The sequence below is a fragment of the Musa acuminata genome, chromosome BXJ1-3 (genome assembly GCF_036884655.1).
Source record: "Musa acuminata AAA Group cultivar baxijiao chromosome BXJ1-3, Cavendish_Baxijiao_AAA, whole genome shotgun sequence".
Lineage (NCBI taxonomy): Eukaryota > Viridiplantae > Streptophyta > Magnoliopsida > Zingiberales > Musaceae > Musa > Musa acuminata.
This window is the reverse complement of record NC_088329.1, coordinates 1,805,666-1,828,270: the sequence shown is the minus strand read 5'-3', so window position 1 is coordinate 1,828,270 and position 22,605 is coordinate 1,805,666. Positions and strand designations below refer to the sequence as shown.

The window sequence follows — 22,605 nt, the reverse complement described above, 5'->3', positions numbered from 1 at the left end:
TTTTGTTCATGTTGCACTAATCTCAACGTAGAGAAGAAAAACTAATCAAACCCGATCTCCCCCCTTTCCACCACCAACAAATCGAACCCATAGGCCGGTCCACAAGAACCGAACCGGGAGAGGTATAAAAGGAGGCCCACGGGTTCGGCCCATGGGTAAACCCTAAGGCTTCGCGAACCGAGGGCGGCGCCCGGCTCCTCCTCCAGCGCTGGCCCAAACCCTAACCCTATCACTCGAATCCCGGCCGCCGCTCGCCGCCGTCGTCGCCCCGGGGCGGCGCCGCCGTTAGATCGCCGGGCGATCTACACATATTGCTTTTCTCGAAGCCTCTCGAGGGATCTAAGCCGGGTTCCTGACTGTATGCCTCTTCTCCTTCTTCCATGAATCCTTCTGGCGTAAATCTCTCTTCATTTGGAGTTGTACTGGTGTTTCGTGCTATTTTATGTTTGTGTCACTTCGTTTAGGAAATCTTCTTGTTGTTTTAGAGTGTTTCTTGGTTGTGTGTTTCCTGCTGCTTCTTTTGTGATCTACTATGAGACGCCTCGAAAGATTCTTTTTTGATGTGTTTGCTTGTGTTTTTAGCTACGGGTAAGCACGAAAAGATTGTCACGTTGTAAAATATTCTTTTGTTCAGCGGATTTCTTGTTTCAGGTTTTTCCAATCTCTGTTGCGATCCTACTGCTTCGTGTTTAGCTGCAAGGTATATTCTTATTCTTTGGTTTTGTGTTTGTTTGAAGTTTTACTCTGTAGACTTTCCGAAATATAAATCTATTCAATAACGTATTTTTTGAAACTGGTCATAAGGTAATTACGCTTGAGGTTTCGGAAATATAAATCTATTCAAGAAGGGATTTTGTGTGGGAAAACTTTTTTGATGATCTGTTGCTGTCTGTTGCTACGGTTTTGGGTGGAGTTTAGGTAATGTAGATCTTTGGCGGCATTCTTATTGTTGAGATTATATGTGATCATGCTCTCTTTAGAAAAGAGAAGCTGCATAGTTCAAAAATATTTTTGCATAAGCGGACAGTGTATAAAGTTGTGATGAGAAATGGATTTCACGTGATTGAGTTTGGTTGCAATCGTGTACAACTTTTTAGTCATGATAATGATGGTATTCCAGCGTAATGTAGCATTTATTCATTAAGAAATGGATTTATTTCATATCTCACCTGGTAGTAATCTGTAGAATCAAATTTTCATAAATTTGATGATTAGGGGAAGAAAGATCGCCCAAGTTGATACTTTATTATTATCAACTGTTTAATGTTTATTCTAGATGTAATTCTTGTGTCAGTTTCCAAGTTCTCAACTGTCCTCATTTGTACAAAACACAGGTGTAAGCAGCTTTTTGTCTTGTATCAGTTATGAGTCATACATTTTGTGTGTCTCATGATGTTCTGCTACCTTAGTTCTTCAAAGTGTCCAATTAAATTAACTGTTAAATCAGAAATTGCTCAGCTTTCCATCTAGGGATCTGTTTAAACACTTAAAAAGCATGTCAGATGGATAATTTTTTGGACGAGTTAATATGTTAGTGAAGTATTTGCCAATTGTCTGTAGCAGTACAGTTTACACTGCACAAACTCTTATTAATTTGATGAAGTCATCTTAAACTCTTTACGCTTATCCAAGTTGAGCAAGGTTCCAGAGAAGAGAAATGAAGCACTGACGTAATACTTGGATCCAAGTAAGACAAAGAAGCAGTGACATTTGTGTATGCCTGCCTTACAATGCTTCATAATGATAGGGATTTAAATCCCAAGTAGTTGGAAATCAAATCTTTGTGTCACTGTCTTGGCGTGCAGGGCTTGGTATGTCAATTTTACATAGGTCTGTATCTTCAGAACATTAACCAAGCAAATTTATTTGGTGAATGAGCTTTAAATTTTTGTCATCATGTAATATTTTGTGTATCAATGCAAAAGTTACAAAAAGGAGCTCATTCCAGTTGCAAATGGCCCTTGTGGGCTTGATTGATGTTGTGAGGATTTATCTTTTTACTGATAGAAAAGGAAACAAAGAATTTTGTGTTGCATGCTATTTTTGATCATCATCTATTAACAAGCAAAGGATGCTGAACTTTTTAATCTTTGTCCTTTCTCCTTAAGATTCATGGAACTGGAAAGTTATCCGAAAAGAGTGGTAGGTCTTTAACAACTTTTTGACCCATATTATGGCAGCACCTTTTGCATTTCTGTTGTGCTATATTACTGTTGCATGTAAAGGCATCACAATCTTTTACCTTATGAATTATAAGTGGATACCATATCATTCATCGTTTTTTCTTTTTTATTGTATCATTCATGTTACACTCATCTAATTGGACTGTTAACTTATATCGAAATCTTTCCCGTAAATATTATAGCTTCTCAATTTACTTCATTAACTTTCTCACTAAAAGCACATTTCTATGACACATGCCATTCCTTTTTGTTATTTGTTTAATTTGTGAAATGGGTGGTGTAGTCAACTGTTTGAAGCTTGTTAACATTTATTTATTGTTAATTTGGAAAAATCCTATCTGCCTTTAATCATGAACTATGTTTGGTATTTTGCAACTCAAGTTCAGAAAATCCACATATTGATATCTTTGGAGAATGCCTCAATGAGAAAGATCATCTGGCTTTGGGACTGCACAGAACCTCTTGAAATCTGCTATAGTTATAATATGTTCATCTTTGGAACCTTTGGGTTTTTTGGGTGTTGAATAATCTTTTCACAATAATATAATTTATTTATTTTAGCATTGTGCTTCTAGTTTTATTTGTTTCACTTCCTATTTCATATAGGTTTGCCGTAGTAGAATTCGACTTCCATTATCTTTGATGTTCCTAGTAATTTGAATGATTTGTTTCTCCCACATAATTTTCTCTGTTGACTTTTTTCTAGTTTATTCTAGTTTTGTTTAGCTCTAATCATTGCTCTGTTGTCCATATAAGTTGCACCTTCTTTCATTGCAATGCCTGATGCCATCTCAGGTTCATAATTCTTGGCAAAGGGAGCATCTTGCATCTCGACTTCTTTCTGTTCATCGTTCCATCTATGTAAGAAATGCTGCATGCATCACAGCTAATTTTTTTTTCTCCCATCCATGAAGATCATACATTGAATAAAGGTTTTCTTTTTCTGGTAAAAAGGTCTCTGTCAAATATTGTAGTCATATATTGATCTTCTAGAGTCTCTACTTGTTATGTTTATCGTATATGATCACTTTATTCTTAGTCCACACGAACATCGTGTTTTTCACTTATGTGAATTGAGGACCTTCTGTTGTAGTTTCATATTAGATAATTGTATCGTAAATGATTCAAAGATCTTTTTCTGTTATCTATTATGTTGGATGTTAAAGGTTTGGAAATTATGTCACAGTGTTGTATTGGTATAGTCATGAAACCCTTATTTCTGTGCTATTTAGATTTCCGCTAAATGAATTGGACTTAATGATATCATTTTCCTTTATGAAAGCAAACTATTGTATATTTAATTTATGCAGAACAATGGAAGCTAGTGATGCTGAGCCCATGAACACAGAAATAACACCACCAACTTCAAGGCGCAGGAGAAAGAAGTCAATGGTGTGGGAACACTTTACTATTGAAACTATATCCGGTAGTTGTACACGGGCTTGCTGCAAACTATGCAAACAAACCTTCGCATACAGTAATGGCTCAAAAGTAGCAGGTACTAGCCACCTCAAAAGACACATTGCTCTGGGTTCCTGTCCCAAAATTAAAAATCTGGAAAAGCAACAGCTTGCTCTTACTTCGGATACAAAAGCTGATGGAGATACAATTGAGCCAACCAAAAGACGCTACAGAACATCTAGCTTTGGGTACGCTTTTGACCAGGAACAGAGCTGCGCATATCTTGCAAAGATGATAATTGTTCATGAATACCCACTTCATATGGTTGAACACCCTGCATTTCTGTCATTTGTTCAAAGTATTCAACCACGATTTAAGATGATTGATGTCAACGCCATGGAAGGTGAAGTCTTATCTGTATATCACAAGGAAAAGCTTAATCTCATGCAGGTCTTAGGAACTTTCCCTGGAAGGATCAGCCTAACTATAGGTTTGTGGACAACTAGTCAGACTCTTGGTTATATTTGCCTTAGTGGGCAGTACATAGACCTTGACTGGAAGTTGCATAGAAGGATGCTTAATTTCATGATGGTAGCGTCTCCTCATTCAGAAAATGCTCTTAGTGAAGTTATTAGTGTTAGTCTTTCAGATTGGAATATGAAGACTAAGTTGTTCACTATCACTCTGGACAACAATTGTTCATCACATGACATCTATAGTGCTAATCTTAGAGATCATCTCTCGAACAAGAACACACTTGTGCTGAAAGGTCAGTTGTTTGTTGTACGCTGTTATGCCAATATCCTGAATGTAGTTGCCCAGGATGTGATTGCTTCAATTCATGGTATTGTGTACAACATCCGGGAGAGTGTGAAATTTGTAAAAGCTTCTCCAGCTCGTGAAGAAAAATTTTCTGAGATTGCCTTACAAATTGGAATTCCTGGTACAAAAGCTCTTTCTCTTGATGTTACAACATTATGGAACACGACTTATATCATGTTGGATGCTGCCTTAGAATACAAAGAGGCATTCACTTTCTTAGAAACATGTGATGATAACTATAATGAAGCACCATCAGCTGATGACTGGAAGAAGGTGGAGGTTGTTTGCACATATCTGAAACTTTTGTATGAATCTGCAAACTCAGTCATGGCGACAATAGATCAAACTGCAAATATTTTTTTCCAGGAAGCTTGGAAAATCCAGCTAGAACTGACTAATGCAACATTGAGTCAAGACCTGATGGTGAGCAGCATAGCTAAGGAGATGCATGAAAAGTTTGACAAATATTGGAAAGATTGCAGCCTTGTTTTGGCACTCGCTGTGGTGATGGACCCTCGTTTCAAGATGAAGCTTGTTGAGTTCAGTTTCTCAAAGATTTATGGTGAAGATTCTGCCAGATACGTCAAGGTGGTTAATGATAGTATTCATGAGTTATATATCGAGTATGTTGCGCAGCCACTTCCTCTGACTCCTGCATATATAGATCAAGGGGAGGCCAACCATGTAAATGGCAATGACAACAATCCGCATACAACTCCAAATCCCATGGGAGATGGGCTTCTAGACTTTGATATCTATCTTTCTGAGACGGCAGTGAATCAGGCAACAAAGTCCGAGTTAGACCAGTACTTAGAAGAGTCCCTTGTCCCACGTATCCAAGGGTTTGATATCCTGAACTGGTGGAAGCTCAACAATCTCAAGTATCCAATTCTATCCAAGATGGCTAAAGACATATTAGGCATTCCAGTGTCCATTGTGGGTACAGGATGTTCCATTTTTGGCTCAGGGACTGGAAGCAGAGTACTTGATGAGTATCGGAGTTCCTTACGTCCAGAGACAGTGGAGGCTCTCTTTTGTGCCAAAGATTGGCTCCAGTATTTACCCACCTTTACAGAGTCACCATCAACCATGTTTGCCAAACTGGAATTCTAGCTTATCCATTAAAATATGTCTATTGTAGCATTATGGATAAGTGCATGATTAGACAAGGTTTGTCACCTCTGACTGGTATTTTGAGATCAGGAAATCGGATTCTACAGCCAACTGTTTCTCCATTACCTTAACTTATCTGTAGTCTCCATTAGCATGTTTTACTCTTGTCCAAGATTTCATCTTCTGAGGCTGCTGCTGATTTGCTGTTAGCGATTATCCAGGATATACTATTTGGTAATGCCATGTAGTCTAGATATGTATATTTGTGTTTTGATCTTAGAGTATGCCCTTTCTCTCTATTATCAAGGGGTCATATGCCAGTTGACAATGTCTGATCAAATATATTTGTATGCTTGATATTTCTCTCTATTATCAGGGGTTTGTAGGTTGCATGTATAGGCCTTAAGACAGTGCATTTGTCTTGGAGAATCAAATTCCAAGCCAAATTCTAGTACCTGCTTTTCCGTTGTTTTCTGTTTTTTAAAATTGTTTCAGCAAGCATAATTGTTCAATTGTTTGTACAAGGATTCAAATCTACACACTTATCCATTATGTTTGATTTGGCCTAATCCCTTTCTTTATAGGACTGTCTTTACATTATCTGCTCTTCCTGTTCATCGAGCATCAATGTGGATAGCACATCTTATTTCTCACCTCATGACCTTTATACGACCTTGATTCACAGTTCATCAAATCCTTTTCATAGTCAATGAATAGTTTATGACTTTTGTTTTATTTATTTATTTATTTATTTATTTTCCTTGGTTCTTCAAAGGTCTTGAAACATTTCAAGCCTTAATTGAAATTATGAACATTCAAGTGATCATAGGGATGGATACACAGAATGTGAGTTTGGTTGTATTCTCTTAATTAACTTTTTTTTTTTTCCTGTGATTTGATTTATATAAATTTAATTTGTGATATTTGTCAAATGCTTAAGTCAAGATGAATTGAATTGATATTAGTGGATTGATAACTCTAGAAAAATAATGAGATGTAGGGAACATAAAATTTTAAGGTCATAAAGGTTTTTTTGTTGATTCTCATTGGATGACACATGTCCGATGCTACTCAGGTGAAACATGTAAAATGCATAAACCTAAACTGTTTTATTTGGATGACCTATTTAATTAGTTTAGCTTGAATTTATTTTTATTTACAAAATTTTTGAAGGATAATAACGTAAAATACCTTAGTGTATCTTTTACGATAGTCTACTAATCTATCTATTAATCTATTTGAGTGTCTACTAAATTACATTTTCTTAGTTTTTGTCATACAATCCAATTTCCTCTAATATCTTATATTACTTAAAAATATCATATAAATATCAAATATGAATGATATAGTTGGTTGTCATAAACATACAAACATATGAAAAAAGGTCCAACAACTATAAAGATTATTACAAAAATTAATTTCTCATGTAAAATTGGTTTTATTATCCTAATTCATATATAATTGATGAAAGTTATCATGTTCTTCGCATTGTTTGTTGTTAAGTTCATTAGTAATAACATGTAACTTCAAGACAAATTTAGATATCACAAGTACGCCTAAATCATTGTATACTTGTGCGGGGAAGATGATAAGAAGAAACAATAGTGAACTCATTAGAGAAGTACATGGACGAAGGCAAACTGGAAGCACAGTGAGAAGTTTGAGTTCTACTGAGCTCGTACGTCCCAATTGCTGATGAAGCTAACAGTTTACTCCCTTAATGCCTCTCTCTAATCTTTGCACTGTTCTGATTCCCTCGTGGAAGAAGAGGTCAATCAAGCGTTCGTCGAGGTCATGGGCCTCTCGAGCAGCGCCGATAGGTACCACTCATTCTTCTCGATCCCCCGGTCGAGCTTGCGGCCGGTGACCCAACGCAGCTTGTTGTAGCCGACGCGCTCGATCATGGGCACGTAGGTGGCGTTGAGCTGCTCCCCTGTGCAGAAGAAGTGGTCCAGCCAGAACAGCCCGCCCGGCCGCAGCACCCTGTACACGTCGTACAGCGCGAACTCCAGCATCAGCTCCGGGATCCAGTTGCTGAGGACGTGCATCGAGTGCACGATGTCGAGGGTGTTGTCGAAGAAGGGCAGGCGGTGGGCGACGCTGATGTGCATCGGCAGCAGCCCCCGCGAGGCGATGAAGCTGTTGAACGGCCCGTCGAAGTCCATGGTGGTCGACACCACCGTCACACCACGCTCCCTCATCCGCGCCGCGAACGTACCGCTCCCGCCGCCGATGTCCAGCCCGATCCGCACCGTCCCCTTCGGCTTCGTCGCCAGCACGCCGTCCATGCCGAAGTCGAGCCCGCCGCCGTCAGCGAGCCACCGCGACTTCTCCCGCCCCTTCAGGTTGAAGCAGTCGTTGCAGTCGTGGGATCCCCTGCCGCGACCGCGGTTGACGAGGCAGCTGTAGTTCTTGCAGGCGTACGCGTCCCACACGACGCTGGTGTCCGGCGGCGTGGCCCAGAGGCTCTCCGGCAGCGCCGCCGGCTCGACGTAGCCCTTGGGCGACACCGGGAGGCACCGGCGGCGGGGCAGCGGCTCGCAGCCCTTCAGCATCAGCCGCTGCGCGAACACGCCGTCGCTCGGGCACTCCTTCCCCACCTCGTACGACATGTACCTCGTCAGCTCCTCCTGGAACCGCCGGCAGGCGAACCCCAACGTGGGGAACAGCTCATCGGTGCCGAGGTTGTGGTTGTAGCCCAGGGGGAGCTTGTGCGGCCCCGCCGCCAGCTTCAGCTCCCCGAGGAGCTCATCTGGCCACCCGTCCAGATCGTCAGAGGCCGCCTGGTCGCCGTGGCGGCGGCCGAGCTCACTGAGGAGGGCCTCCAGGAGACCGCTGGCGGTCTCCAGCCGGCGCCGAAGCTGCGCGTGCTCCTCGCGGCTCTCTGAGAGCTTCAACCGCGTGGAATTGAGCTCCCGCGCAAGTACATCGGAACCACCCACGATCGCGTAGTTGGCACCGGAGAAGAAGTAGACAGAGAGCAGGTTGGTGGAGACGACGAGGAGCAGGACCTTCAGCTTCGATCGGAAGAAAACCGGCAGACGCCAAGCCTTCTTCTCTTCAGCGCTTCCCATGGTGACTTACAAGGCAATGCAGCAGCAACGTGAGTCTACATATATCACCATCGTTAGGGAGATCAAGCAGTACTCTTTATGCCGAAGCAATGGAGACAAAAGAGAGGAGATTAATATATCTGCTTCATGGGAAGGTGGCCTTCCACTACTTCGCCCCAACGCGCAAAGTAATATGGTTGCAAGCTCCGGATTCCATCGGTCAACGTGTTCTGGTCTACGGGGAAGTGGAACCCGGCGGTGGCGGCGCTCGAGGTGGAGTCAACGTAGTTATCCTATTGCGCCATTGCAAGTGTCATCGACAATAATAGTCCATCAAATTATATATATATATATATATATATATATATATATATATATATATATTCATTTAAGAAGAATAACTTTTGTAATTATCCTTCTTAATTTAATGTTGAGTAATCGATGAATCAAGTAACCAATGAAAATGATCAAGAGGATTTGACACATTAAAAGATTTTAATATTTATATATATTTTAATTCATTTACCTAAGTTTCTTGGAGGGATGACATATATCTGAAGGGACACATGAGAGGATAGATAGATAAGAGTAAGAACTCCTTGTTCAAGGAACATGTGATGCATTAGCTCGATGTGGAACAGTAGCACTAGTCCTCCAATGGTGGTATGGCACAGAATATAGATAAAATGTACTTGCTATCGAAGACAACGCATCTATCTGTCTTGGAAAATATCCATCCTTCATCATTCCTTATGCACGGAATTAATTGATTTGACTTTGGATCTTGAGCATAGGGGAAGCCAAACACCACAGCTGTATGGTTCTCATGCCCCATCATAATCTGGTGGACGTGGGGAATGGTTTTCTGCTACTAAATCAGGTAAAGATATTTCTATGTTTGTCTTATTCTTTTGCATAATTTCGTTTGGAACATTGGAAATTGTCTAGGTTTCTGTGATTAATAGCTAAAAATCTTGTTCAGAGGTTGGCCTGTTTTACTGAGTACTGATCCTGTAAGAGTTTTGACGGTGCACGGCTACTGTTCGACGTAAGTCCTGTCCTTGGATTTGGATTTTTGGACGGATATTTTGTGTCCCGAAAAGTCTCTCCTGAAACTTTCTCATCCTGTGAGGCTCTCTCATAAGAAAAAAAACAACTCGATGGGGAGAATTTTTTTCATTATGTTAATTGATTAAAAACTTTGATTTGTGTTCTCTGGGCACATGTTCCAGGCTGCTGATGTCTCAGGAATTTCAACTGGATTTTGTAAGCACAGCAAGACCAGTGCAATGTATATGATGGCTTTGAATTGTAGGTCTGGTCGTGCGAGTGGTTCCCCATAACCTTTTGATCATATGGATGTTGGGAATTTTCATTAGGCAAACTCTTAAATCATAAACAAAACTGTGTCGATCATTCTCTGTTATATTAGGCAATGCCTCATTATCATGAGAGATCCTCCATAGGAAGAGTATGATTAGCTTTTAGATAAATGAGGATAAAACAAATGGGCAATTTTGCATGCTGTTCTTAATATTGTGTGCTACCTACAAACAACCAGTTATCCTGGTGGTGTATATCAAGGTCTAATTCCAATAAGGTCGAGGTTTAAAACCCTCATTAGGCATCCCGCGTGCCCATTACTCCCTGACTGGAGTCTGAGACTCCCATAATAATCTGTGTTTTGATAGCATAATAATCTAATCCATTAGTAAAATGAAGAATCTAATTAGAAAAATATTAATTTCCATCATATTTGTTATTTAAATTGAAAAAATCAATTGCATCTTCAGCCTCATTTGATTGAAGAGTCTTTGATTAGCTCTTGACATTGTTGAAACCAATCAAATTTAGTATTCTCTGTCGAATTATTCCTCAGTTTATTATTTTTTAATGTAGAATGGCAGTAAAACGAATAGATGGTGGGCACGAATATAAAAGCATTGATGCATGCAAATAACTGCAATGAGAAAATGTTCTATGTTGAATTTTGAGCTTAGCTGAAGAAGATGAAGATTGCCATCTATGGTAAAAGTTATATACTTGATTTGCATTTGTGGTGTAGATCGTTCTATGTCCTCTTATTCAACACTGATAATGAGTTAAAGAGGGAAGAAAGAAGAAAGTGATATGGAAACGGATTCTCCATTTCTTGGTTCAAGCTGAGATTCCGGTGCTGCAGATGAGTTAAACAGGGTTTACAAGTATGTTTCTCTTCACATTTGCCTTCGCATTAGATTTTTCTGTTATATATGTTGTTAGCATATATCACCACTGCACTTGCAATAATATGTTCTAAAATTTCTTCCCCTGAATTGTGGAGCACTTTGTCATGACATAATTAACTAAAGATTAACTGATAACTTGATACTAGAATAGAAACATGACCATCACAGGTTGGGCTAAATAATGTGAAAAAGGTGAGGGCATAGGACATTTTCTGATGCCTACTCAGGCATAACGGTGATGTTACCATCTGTGTATGTTAATCCAATTCTTGAATAATGACATGTCTTAGAATTTTTATGCCGCAGATTAATCCTTAAGGACACGGGGAACATAGTCATTAAGGTTATTATGAATTGACAATAATTAACTACCCTTTACATGCTTTGATAGTCATCTATTTCTAAAATAACCATGTAGCATAATTTCAATTTCCTTTATCACTTCCAACCTTCTTTCTTCCCTTTTAAACTGTCAATTTTTTCCTCATGTGTAACCCTCTAATTCTTAGGGGTTCTTTAAATCCTATAATGCTTTAACTAACTTGTGTTGTATAAGATGAAAATCTTATGTACATCTTTTTCTATCAGAGTGTAGGGATTAACCTTGGATTTCCTTCCTAGCAAATGATGGGATGAGAACAGTATTAACTTGAGTTTGATTGTAATCCAGAATATTCAGGGTAAACATTTAAAGCATAAATTACTATAAATATTACAGATTTTATGCAGGATAAAATGTTGGCAATAAACCATATTGCTTTATTCTTGTGGAGATCAAAATGGGAGCTGGATATATGTCAAATCCAGAAAGGATATGAAATTGAACCAAGGTTTTCTGCAGTTGAAACTTGGATGGGATACTATTGATCAACTAAACCAAATACTTGTAATGCCCATAAATGGACTAGAAGACTAACTATTCAGTACTTGTAATGTCCAAAATACTTGGTAGTCATGCCAATGCAACTTCTGGATTGCAGGTTGATCAGGCAAGCAAGCCCCTAAATTGCAAGTAAATCAGCAATGATGGATTAAGAGCTTCACTTGGTGAGGCCCTAAGAAAGCTAACAAAATTCAAAATGGAACAAATAAGAAAGAGAGATAGAATCTTCTGAGGTAACATCATGGCTATTCTTCCATTCCAATGAATACCTCTTCAAGATTAGTTCTATCACAATTGTATCTTACATTGTTGATTAACAGACCAAAAAAAAAAAAAATCCTATTCTTGTCAAAATTATCATTGAATTGGGACTTTTAAGTTGACAAATGAAAGCTCTGTAATGAGTAGTACTACTTGACCCTTCTTGTTGCTGTTTGTCACATTGAACTTTGCTAATTAGGTCTCCACATTTAGTTCACATGATAGAAGGCAGTTTATTTCATTTTCTCATCTCCTTATATGTGCTTTCATGATGAAGATGCTCTCTAAACAACACTTTTGTCTATTTCCCCTTGTCAAGATTCTTTCTACTAGTCAACAAGTTTTTTGGATCTTCCTCTCATGCTTAATATTGCTTGACTAGGAATTTGGCACCAACTTTGGACAGTTCACTACATCGATACAAGGAACGCAAGGTTTCTAGGATGCATCTTGAGGTGGTGAAGGTGATGCAAGCTTTGTGGTTCATTGATTGTTCTCCAGCAATTGCTGTGATAGGAAAATGAGTAATTTTTTCCTGACAGGAGCTTGAGGCTGCTATGACATCTTCACCAAAGATTGATATGATGGTGTAGAAGACTAGCATGTCTCCAGGAATGCAGCAATAATCCAGCTATCAATCTCATGGTCAAGTATTGCTTGTAGAAGTGTGGATACTATCTAACATCATGGTGGCCATGGTCCATACCTGAATTATTGTTGTGAGCACCTACAACTACTCAACACCTGTTGCATAAAACAATATTTTATGGTCATGATCTAGTATGGTCTCTTCCAATTTAAGATTCCATGTTCCCTTGGTTGATGTTAGATCAACCATGGACTAGTGCATTGTGAGACTGAGAATCTATATTATTATAACTCTTGTATGTGTGTGATATGAGTACTGGATTTTTATAAGCTTTATTCCTTTTTATTGTATAATGGTGAGATAGATTTTGTATTTTTTATTTCTGTATTGTAATGAGACATAGACAAGCTATGCTAGTAATAGAATGTGCCAATAGAGTGTTGTGTTGGAACTAAAGCAAGGTGGTGTCACATGGTTTCAGATGTACCAAATGCTAATTTTATGAGGAGCATGTGATGTGCCCCACAAAGGTTCCTTCATTTGGTTGTTGAGATGGGGACATCACCACAATGAGTTGAGAAATCTATGTCAAGCTCAATCATTGGACACAACAACTATTAACCCCAGTAATAAAATTATTGTTATCAGATTGGACATATTCAGAATTAGATGTGCAATGAACCAATGCATATTCCTAAAATATGCAAACTTATTTAGATTAATTTTCATTGAATCTTTACTACCCTTTTAAAATTTTTTTAAGATGTGGTGTGATTTAGGTAGATAAAATTATATTGTTTGTGATAATTGTTGAATGGATTGTGGTTAATTTCTCCAAGTACATCAATGAGCATAAGCCAAGCTTGACTCTGTCTGTGTTGTTTAATCTCAGCTTAGAGCTGTTTCTAGAGATCAAATCTGTGTGCAAGTCCAACTCATTTTATATAATACAGCCTAAGTTAAGCTAATTTCTATGCCAAGTTGAGTTTGAGCCTTTACCAAGTGGCTTTGTGGTGTTACTACTTTCACTCTCCCCCAAAAGAATTCCAATTAAATCCAAGATTAAAAGCCAACCATTTGTCCAATCTCCTGAAGGTCTAAAGATTGTGTAGATCTTAAATCCTTCAACTTCTCAAGTCCATTATATTGAAAACAGATGATCATGATAACTGTCTCAAAATCCTAATACTTAATTCTAAATATAATATGGTTATCATGCATCAATTTTTTTTTTGTGTATAAAATTTCACTTGCATGCATAAAAATCTTCACAAGTGAAAGTAAACATGCATGAATTGAATAGTTGTACTTAATAGAGATAAACCAATAAAACCTTTTATTAAGATGCATGCATCTCTCTCTCTCTCTCTCTCTCTCTCTCTCTTAATGTAGCCAATTCAGCCAAGAAACCTTCTTTCAAGCATAGCCAAGCAAACCAGTGTTGGTTGGGAGACTTTGTGGAGAAGGGAATGGATGGTTGTGGATGGAGGATGGCTTGATGAAAGAGAGAAAAAGTAAGAAGCAAAATCTAAATTTAGAGAGAGAGAGAGAGAGAGAGAGAATGAGAGTCTTCTAGATGAGTGAGGTGAGCCACAGCCAACCTAAACAATTGGGGAGGTCCCCACCCTCCAAATAGATGTCTTGGGTGGTGGGATCTTATGTTGTAGTGACTCACACTTTCATGGGCTTTTATAAAAAGTGAACTAATAATATTTCTCACACATACAAACAACATCAATCATACTTCTCTCTCTTCTCTATTATTATCAGAGGAAAAATAAAACAAGATATGTAAAATAAATATATATTATTTTCACTCCCCCATTCTCACTTTTATTGTTATTATTAGCTAATATATATATATATATATATATATATATATATATATATATATATATATATATATATATAATTTATGTCCGCTTTCCCTCCTCCTCAGCTCTCATTTCGAGTGGTCACAAAATGGTATATAAAGAAAACAAAAGCTTTCTCTTTGCCTTCTTCTCCTCCTCCTCGTTGTTCAGACTCATACTTTTAAAGGTTGCTCCTTTTGCCCCTCTTTCTCTCGGTTTCATGCATCTTTCTTCTTTTGTTCCATTATGAGTACCCCCTAAATCATTTTCTGCTGCGTCTGCCCCCTTTTCTCCCTCGTTCCTGCGTTAAAAATCGTTTTTTTTTATATTGGTTTTCCTTCCTCGCTGGTATGTTCTATCGTAGAAATCCTTTCTCGATTAGAATTTCCGGTTCTTTGGTGGTTGTGGTGAATTGGATCGTTGTTTCGAGCCCTGATTCCCCCCTTTTCTCCATCGATTCTTGGTTACAAATAGGTTTCTTGTTGGTTTTAGTTCTCGCTAGTATGGTCGCGGATTCTGTCGTCGTAAAGATTACTTTTTTAGGTTAATAGTTGCTGTGATGAATCGGATTCTCGTTTCAGGTCCTCACTTAATTTTGTATTCTTATTTTTAGGTGCCGTCTCAGATATGGGGAGTGTCTAGGGTTTGAAGAAGCTGCTGGTGCTGCCTGATCATCTACGTCTTTCTCTTTGTAGTTGATGCTGTTTCTGGTGGTTTTGTTTCGTTATTGACCGGAACGTGATTCATGGAAGGTGGAATTTGCCGTACTTAAAGGGGGATTTTGGTTCGGAAATTGTCCTTTTGGTTGTTTTCTTATAAGGCTTTGATTCGATGCTGCTGCTTATGGAAATGGTTGATGTGATCGAAAGAGCTGGATAGAGTGATTCGGTTGCAAATAGTTGGTTTTTTGTTCAAAAGGGAGTAGATAATATTGTTAGTGTTGTAGAAACGGTGGGCGAGAATAAGATCATGGTTGAGGAGATGGATCTTGTGCATTTGGTGAAAGATAATCAAGCAGAGGATGTTTTGTGTTCGGAGATGGAAATAGATGAGAATGATGTTCTCAGTTGCATGAATGACCACCACAATGTCGGGAGTGAGAAGGGTGAGGGAAGCACCGTGGTCTTTTCGAGGGAGGCTCCTCTCCTGACAAAGGACGCTCTGATCTCAAAAGATTATGGCTGTGGCTCCAAGAAGATCAGATCAAGAGCCTCTGTTTTGATGGAGGAGTCTGAGGTCAGAAGTAAGGACAAATGGAAGCAAGAGAAGAAACTCAGTAGGCAGGACAGGATCGAGCTGGGCCGCCTGTTTCAGAGAGTAGTGAGTTCCCAGGATTCAGAGCTAGCTGAGAACCTGATTCAGTTGGCAGATCCACAAACACTTAATGATATGCTGTGCATAGCATTGGATTCTATATGGTTCCTGACGAGTCGACAGGAACTGAATATTATTACTGGGCTTATCAAGAAGATTGTTGCCAATGGAGCGAATGAGTTCACGAGGGCAGCCCTCAGGACATCATTTCTGGCTTCATGTGTTTCTGCGTGTCAAAGCAGAACAATGAGTTTGGCTGATACTGTGGGCATCATGGCCCAGAGGTAACGCTCCAAGTCTCCAACAATCCCGATTCCGATCCTTGGACATGAGTAGTTGTTCTTTGCAAAATCTCTTTCGATTGCTCATGGAAACTTCTGAAGAATTTGTGCATTTACATTGGTGGAATTTTTATTGTGGGTTGCTATTTTTCGTTCTCCTATAGTAGGAAACACTGTATTGTTGATGTTCCATGGATGATGAAATTTGTGTCCTCTTGATCCTTCTTTATCAGGTTGCATGAACGTCTACAAGAATGTCATAGTGATGAGGTTTTGAAGGCAGAAGCTGGTGCCAAGGTCCAGAAGTTCACAGAATGGGCTTTGAAGTGCATCGGAATTCATTGTCGTTGCCAGGAGAACAAGGGTAGAAGAAATCACAGCACAATTGTTGAAGTCCAACTTCAATTGTCAGCCTTTAAGACATTTTTGGATATTGCTGGCAACCATCTTTCCGGAAAGGATTTTACTGAGGCTTTTGATGCGGCATGCTTCCCTCTTACTCTCTTCTCTAGCTCATTTGAACCTGGTTGGGCATCTGGCACATCAGCAACTGCAATACAAGGATTATTGGGAATGCTTGTGGAAGGCGGGGCAGATAATGTAAACCAATGCTTTCTTGAAGCATCAAGATTTGGGAGTACAGAACTAGTACGGATGTTACTACAGGTATCAATTTACTTCTAGAATGGAATTAAAGTGCATTTTCTTAAGATGCTTTAACTTCTATTGTAGCTATCTGTCACAAAGGGTGGAGGTGCTGTCGGGAAGATGCAGGAGAGGTGGAGAGCTCACAAGCAGCAGCTTTGTTGGGAAGAAGCAGAGAAAAGGGAGGGGAGGGGGGTTTGTGGGGATGGGTGTGAGCTCGAGGCCAGTGGCTAGGAGGGGGAGAGCGATGGAGGTGGAGGAGGGAACAGCATGCGAGGGGGCACGAGGAGTTGAGGACCGCGCAGCTTGGAGGGGGAGAGTGATGGAGAGATGGAGTGGAAGGGAGAGAGAGAGGAAAGAGGAGAAGGTACCACCATTCACGAGAGGGGAGGCACTGGTGGGCTGCCTTACACACGAATGTTGGCCACTGGCCACCACCTTGCACATGTGCCAAGAAGAGGAGACCGACAACCTTGCACACACATTGGGAAGATGAGGAATAGGTTAAAGAAAGGGGTCAAAGTGGGTTAGGCAGGGGGGCGATTAAGTTAGATTATCTGGCTTAGTTGAATCGAGTCAATTAATTTGGGTTCAACTCAAGCTCAATCAAATCGATTTGGCCAAGGCGAGTGCCTAGGCCACTCGGCGGTTGGGCCCAAGCACATGCTTAAGTGGCACCCAATTAAAGGTGCTCACTCAAACCTGAATTGAGGCGCTCAGGCCTTGCCACGCTTGAGTGCCGAGGCAAGTGCCCAAGAAGTGCCTCTTGATTTCATTGGGATATGTTGAGAACTAGCTGATATTTTTCTATAAAATAAAAATCTCATAGTAACTTCTTGATTTACAATTCTGCTTTATACCTAACCCTGTGTTGACAATAAAAGGCTTGGACGATGATGATATAAAATGATGGTAATTTTATCAAGGTTTGCTACTTTGTGTTAGCGACCTGACCCTTAAAATAGGACACTTTATAGCCTGTTTTGCTCATAATGTTTGATTAATTCAATGCTTTTATAGCACTTAAAACAAGAAATTGGAGATGCATTTCTCCTGCTTAATGTTCTCCTCAGATTCACTCCCTTCCAGCCAGTCCTTTCTTTCTAGTTCCTCGTGGTTGGTAGCTATATTTGTTTCCTTTTTTGTCTACCTTTCTTGGTTGTCACATTTGTTGACAATCACCTTGGTTAAGGTGATGCAACATGCATGTCTACTGACACGTGAAGGAACGTATCAACATTATGCGGGCAATTGAGCATGTGATACAATATTTGAGGAAATTGGAAGGCAGTGTTACAGAGCATGTTTGCACACTCTTCCACAAACAACTTTGACATGTCCCACTTACTGTGACACTGTGAATGTTCTGATCAGACAGGGACTAGCAAGTCTTGTTCCAGTATGAAGGGATCATCAACTCTTGATCCTCATCAGAAAAGGGATCAGACTACTCTTGATCACCACTCCATAGGGATTGGCAAAGTACCTTCAGTTCTGGTTTTTAACATGTGGACAGCAACTAATTGTAAAGAGTATCTCAGTCCTTAGATGTTGCATAGTCTAATTAGGATTTGTATATTAGAATCCTACAAGTAAAAGGATCCTGCAAAACCCAAATTAAAACAGATCTTTAAATTTTCTGTGGTTATAAGTATTTTTTTTCCAGTGTTGCTTGAAATTAATTTTCCGGAGTCCTTTCTCTTGAACTAGAGAAAGCCAGTTAGGAGAAGCAATTTCCATCACATTTTTTGTGCTATATGACCAAAGCATGGCATTTTTGTCATGGTGCCACTCCCTAAATTATTTACAGACGTAGCGCCTTCATTGGTGTGAGAATGATATGAGCACACTAAACTTTTTGGCTTGCAGTGTTGGGAATATCATAGGTATCCCTTAAACATTTTGCAAATTGCAATATCCTTTATTTAAGTTTTCAAGGCAGCATATTCTCAATTAGCTATTTGAATTTTGTGATCATGGCTCAGAATTTTGTTCCTTGATCTTGTTTGTTCATAAACTTTGTTGTTTCATTGTGCTGAATTATGCTCTAACAATTGAAATAATATGCAAGAATATCTGCAGACACCTGTTCAAAGTAGGACTGTCATGGCTAAATGGTCCATATGAAATTGGAAGATGGTGCCTTTTATGTTAAATAGATGCTTATGATACCTGCACTCTTTGAAGTAGTTCAGCATATCATATTGATGAAACAGATGAAAGTAGGAAGTGCAGCCTAGACATGCACATGGACGAAGATAATAGTATTTTTCACAATTTCTTTTAATGACCAGTATAAAACAGGAGGACAACCAACATTCTCTAGCGCCTTCACTTCCTTTACATATTTTTCCAATTTTATTTTAGTTTATGTGTTTGTACTCTAGCTAGCATACATGAAAAGTTCTTGGCTTTTGGCTGGCTTATGTGCTTCTTGCTGTAACAGTGTTTTGATATAAGACATCCTTGTAAATATCTGTTGGCACATGACATTATTGAGCTAGCAGTGCTTTTCAATACTAGCATGCTGCTTAAGTTATTAAAATGTATATCACATTTTATGTTTTGGTTCTCTCGTATCATATAATTTGGTTGCATGATGATGGTTACTTATGTTTTAGTTGGTCAGGATTTTGATTGGAGGTGTAAAGGCATATTGTTCTGGTTGCAGATTCCTTCCTTTTCTTGAGGGATCCAACTGGCTCTAGTGAATCACATAACCTTTAAGAGCTGATTCAGTTTATCAAAAAAACTTTCAAGTGTTTTCATAGAAGAGCTTCGTACTTAATTGTGCTCAAAACATTTTTCAGTGACTCGCATTTATGCAATAGTTTTATGTGTTTTCTCTGTTATAATTGTAAATGGCACATCTACATCATATTCTGTCTTTGTCCGTCTCTTTCTTTTACAGTCATTATCCATATCCTTCTTTTCATGTGCAATATCCACCATGGAAGAAAGTGTGCTTGATGATCCATTTAAAATATTAAGCAACAAATGCTTCTACATTGAGCAGTTTTATCATTAAGTAACAAATGCTTCTACTTTTTTCCCTCAGATTGCTCAAAGGAACAGCTTGGATGTTGATGTTGATCTTGCCCTGGGTTTTGCTTCTCACTACTCTAAAATTGGAACCATGGAGTGCTTGGTTGAAGAAGGGAATGCCGGGGCTTTCCTGGGTCCTTTGATGCGAGCTGCAGAGAGGGGCTGCATGCAGGTAGTTCAATGGTTTGTAACTCGGGGATGTAAGGACATGGAGCTATGCCTTGCCCTTACTGCTGCTGCCTCTAGCAGCCAGGTCGGTATTGCAGCTTACCTTCTACCACACATCCCGCAGCATGTCCTTGCTGCCCTCAGCATTGAGATCCTAAAAGCAGCAGGGGAAAGGAGCAGCGGGTCTCTAGATGGTGTTGTGTTCCTTCTTCGCAGCGACTTCCTTGGTGATCCTGCAGCAACATATGCTGTGGCTGACAGCATGGCGAGGTCCAGTGATGAGTCTGTGGCATCTGACCTGAGAGCTTTTCTGAAGGAGCATTGGTCTGAGGCTGCTTTTGCCGAGGGCTTGCGTTTCGGGCAAGACCACTTTGTAAATATCATGAGGATTTTTAGAAGGGGCAGTTCACCCATCCATCTGAAAGACCTGCCGCAGCCCCTGGTGACGGCCATAGCATACCTTCCATTATATAGGGAGTGTCTGGAGGCTGGTGGGCAGCTGCTGCCGCAGAAACTAAGAGGGCAGCTTGTGGAGGCTGCTCATAGGGTCAGCGGAAGGCCTGTGAGCAAGAACAGCCAGACTAGAGAGCTAATGGCAATCTTGGAGCATCACCTGCCTACCTTCTTTCTGCAAGCTCCAACTGTCTCCCGTGCCGCATACAGGTAACTAAACTAGCCAGTAAGGCCTGGAATCAAGGAACATCAGAAGGCTTTGCTTTTAGCCCGTTAGCTATGGATATCCTGTTGTTCTTTTCTTGTCCTGTGCTTTCGCGTAGAGAGTTGCGTCGATGATTTCACCGGAGGATGTCTGAAACAATTTTAATGGTAGTAAGATGAGGAGGGTTTATATAGGAAGATTGTTCATCAGAGTAGGTTTGGGCTGTGATATACCCAACCTTGTCCGGGCTGCATAGCTCCCTTTCTAAAATTTTCCATCAACCCAAGTTGAATGTGCTTTCTACAACCCCCCATTGCAGTATGTACCAAGCCAAGTTGAATCTGCTGCTTATTACAACACTGCAGTATTAGTGTTAAGTATATTTTTGGGATGTCTCGTCATTTTATTTTGGACAGTTACAGCAGGTGTAGAATGTCATGCTGCTGCTGCTGCACAAGCTCTTAATTATAGGGTACAAGTCAAAATCATCCATCAGTGTTGGAGTCTATGGAAGAACACAAGACACATTGGTACTTTGTTTGGTTCTATTCTCAGAAAAGAAAGATGATTAGAGTATGTATCCTAAAAATTGGAGATAATGACCAACCAGGAATGAGAATACTTTTTTTCACGGAAATGAATTGGTTTGTCTTTTTGATCTATTGAGATAATGTAACATAGGATTCCTAACACTTTTATGGTCATCTGAAACCCAACAAGGTTGATGTTAAGGTTTTAGAAGAGCGAGCGAGAGGAGATGGGGAGCTCATTGAGGGTTTTTGGGCCTCGTCGAGGGCGACGAAAGATGATGAGTCGAAACTCACGACGAAGGAAGCCATTGTCTCTACCATGGAGCGATGGTTGTCTGCTTGTAATATATCCAATCCGAGCACCTTTTTTGCTACCTGTTTAGATACACTGACATGACTCACTACGTAGCAGATGATTGGTGGTGATACAATCATCTTCCTCTGTCATAATCTAAGTCCGAAAGTTGAGATGTGATATCATAGTCCTGCCATCTCACGATGAGAATATATCAAAGTTTTAAAAATTATATTTATTTTTTTAATAATTTATAAGAGTCTTTTACCTATTAAGATTTTGAATATATTAAAATTTTAAATATTATTCATCGTTATAGAAAATCATTTTAAGACGATAACGATAATAATCGATACAAATGATTCATCTGATATTATGTTCCTATAATTCTATATTATTTCTCTTTATCATGGTTTGTACAAAATTAATATGAATTTTGAGTTTATAATAATTCTATAATCAAATATTAGAATGAAACATAGTTTCATACACTCTTTAATATTGTATATGTTTATTATTTTTACATATTATCTATTGAAATATGATTATCTAATATCTCAAGCTATTAACACCTTTAGATGTACATAAATAAAATCAAGAGATAATTAGATAAAAAATCAAAATTATCAAATATGATAGGGGTGATAAATTTATTGTAGATATAATGAACCTAATTACAATTATGATTCTTTTGTTAGATTTTTAAAAACGTAAAGTATTTATTATGTTTTACCATATTTGTTTCACAATAGAACGAGATTATTATATATTTTAAATGGAGTTTCTAGTAAGTTAATTATATCAATTTTTTTTAGTTATGGATTAGTAGGAAATTCAACTTAAGATATTTATATATTTAGAATTGTTAGATAACGGTATTCACATGAAAAGAAATTGAATTCAACGACTATTTTTAAATATTTTATTATTTATCCAAAAAATTTAAATGGGTATATATTTGATTGTCCTAATCATAAGTACAATGATAGTTAAATATGGTAATGCAAGATTCTTTGATAATATCAAATCAGTGGGAGTGAAAATCTTAAAATTTAATCTTGATATTGAGAAAATTCAGATTGACATTCCTTTATCATTTTATATTGGAGAGATTGGTATTTTTTAAATCACTAAAAGAATTGATGAGGGTGAATAAAAAATAACATTGATAAACTCCCACATAATATTAATATCAATGCTAATGAACTTATATAATAATCACAATCGACAGTTTGAGAATATCTCAAAAGAAAAGAAACTTATTTTTTTTATTATTATGTGAT

At 38.9% G+C, this 22,605-nt stretch overlaps 3 protein-coding genes and 1 long non-coding RNA gene across 9 annotated transcripts; 3 read left to right on the top strand and 1 right to left on the bottom strand.

Annotated features, from left to right (window-relative positions):
* Nucleotides 1–146: 146 nt before the first annotated feature.
* On the top strand, nucleotides 147–5,888 carry LOC135615760 (zinc finger BED domain-containing protein RICESLEEPER 2-like). Of its 5 annotated transcripts, none has more exons than XM_065114698.1 (3): nucleotides 147–358; nucleotides 2,979–3,044; nucleotides 3,494–5,888. In XM_065114698.1, exon 3 carries the CDS (start codon nucleotides 3,498–3,500, stop codon nucleotides 5,517–5,519), a length of 2,022 nt encoding a protein of 673 aa, XP_064970770.1. In that variant the 5' UTR covers nucleotides 147–358; nucleotides 2,979–3,044; nucleotides 3,494–3,497; the 3' UTR covers nucleotides 5,520–5,888. The 5 variants fall into 5 exon arrangements, with proteins under 5 accessions (XP_064970770.1, XP_064970781.1, XP_064970776.1 ...); XM_065114709.1 differs by lacking the exon at nucleotides 2,979–3,044 and adding an exon at nucleotides 652–700; XM_065114704.1 differs by lacking the exon at nucleotides 2,979–3,044 and adding an exon at nucleotides 635–700.
* Nucleotides 5,889–7,061: 1,173 nt separating this feature from the next.
* Nucleotides 7,062–8,691, bottom strand: LOC135615756 (probable methyltransferase At1g29790). The gene has a single exon (XM_065114674.1). The coding sequence runs from the start codon at nucleotides 8,591–8,593 to the stop codon at nucleotides 7,295–7,297; it is 1,299 nt and encodes a 432-aa protein (XP_064970746.1). The 5' UTR covers nucleotides 8,594–8,691; the 3' UTR covers nucleotides 7,062–7,294.
* A 512-nt stretch (nucleotides 8,692–9,203) lies between these two features.
* LOC135636452 (uncharacterized) lies at nucleotides 9,204–12,939 on the top strand. Its single transcript, XR_010495888.1, has 4 exons — nucleotides 9,204–9,452; nucleotides 10,638–10,776; nucleotides 12,327–12,408; nucleotides 12,487–12,939. It is a non-coding gene; the product is annotated as an uncharacterized LOC135636452 (long non-coding RNA).
* A 1,521-nt stretch (nucleotides 12,940–14,460) lies between these two features.
* Nucleotides 14,461–20,888, top strand: LOC103977091 (ankyrin repeat protein SKIP35). Of its 2 annotated transcripts, none has more exons than XM_009392510.3 (4): nucleotides 14,461–14,573; nucleotides 15,000–15,984; nucleotides 16,215–16,647; nucleotides 19,685–20,888. In XM_009392510.3, exons 2-4 carry the CDS (start codon nucleotides 15,356–15,358, stop codon nucleotides 20,504–20,506), a joined length of 1,884 nt encoding a protein of 627 aa, XP_009390785.2. In that variant the 5' UTR covers nucleotides 14,461–14,573; nucleotides 15,000–15,355; the 3' UTR covers nucleotides 20,507–20,888. The 2 variants fall into 2 exon arrangements, with proteins under 2 accessions (XP_009390785.2, XP_009390786.2); XM_009392511.3 differs by lacking the exon at nucleotides 14,461–14,573 and adding an exon at nucleotides 14,598–14,734.
* The last annotated feature ends 1,717 nt before the right edge of the window (nucleotides 20,889–22,605 follow it).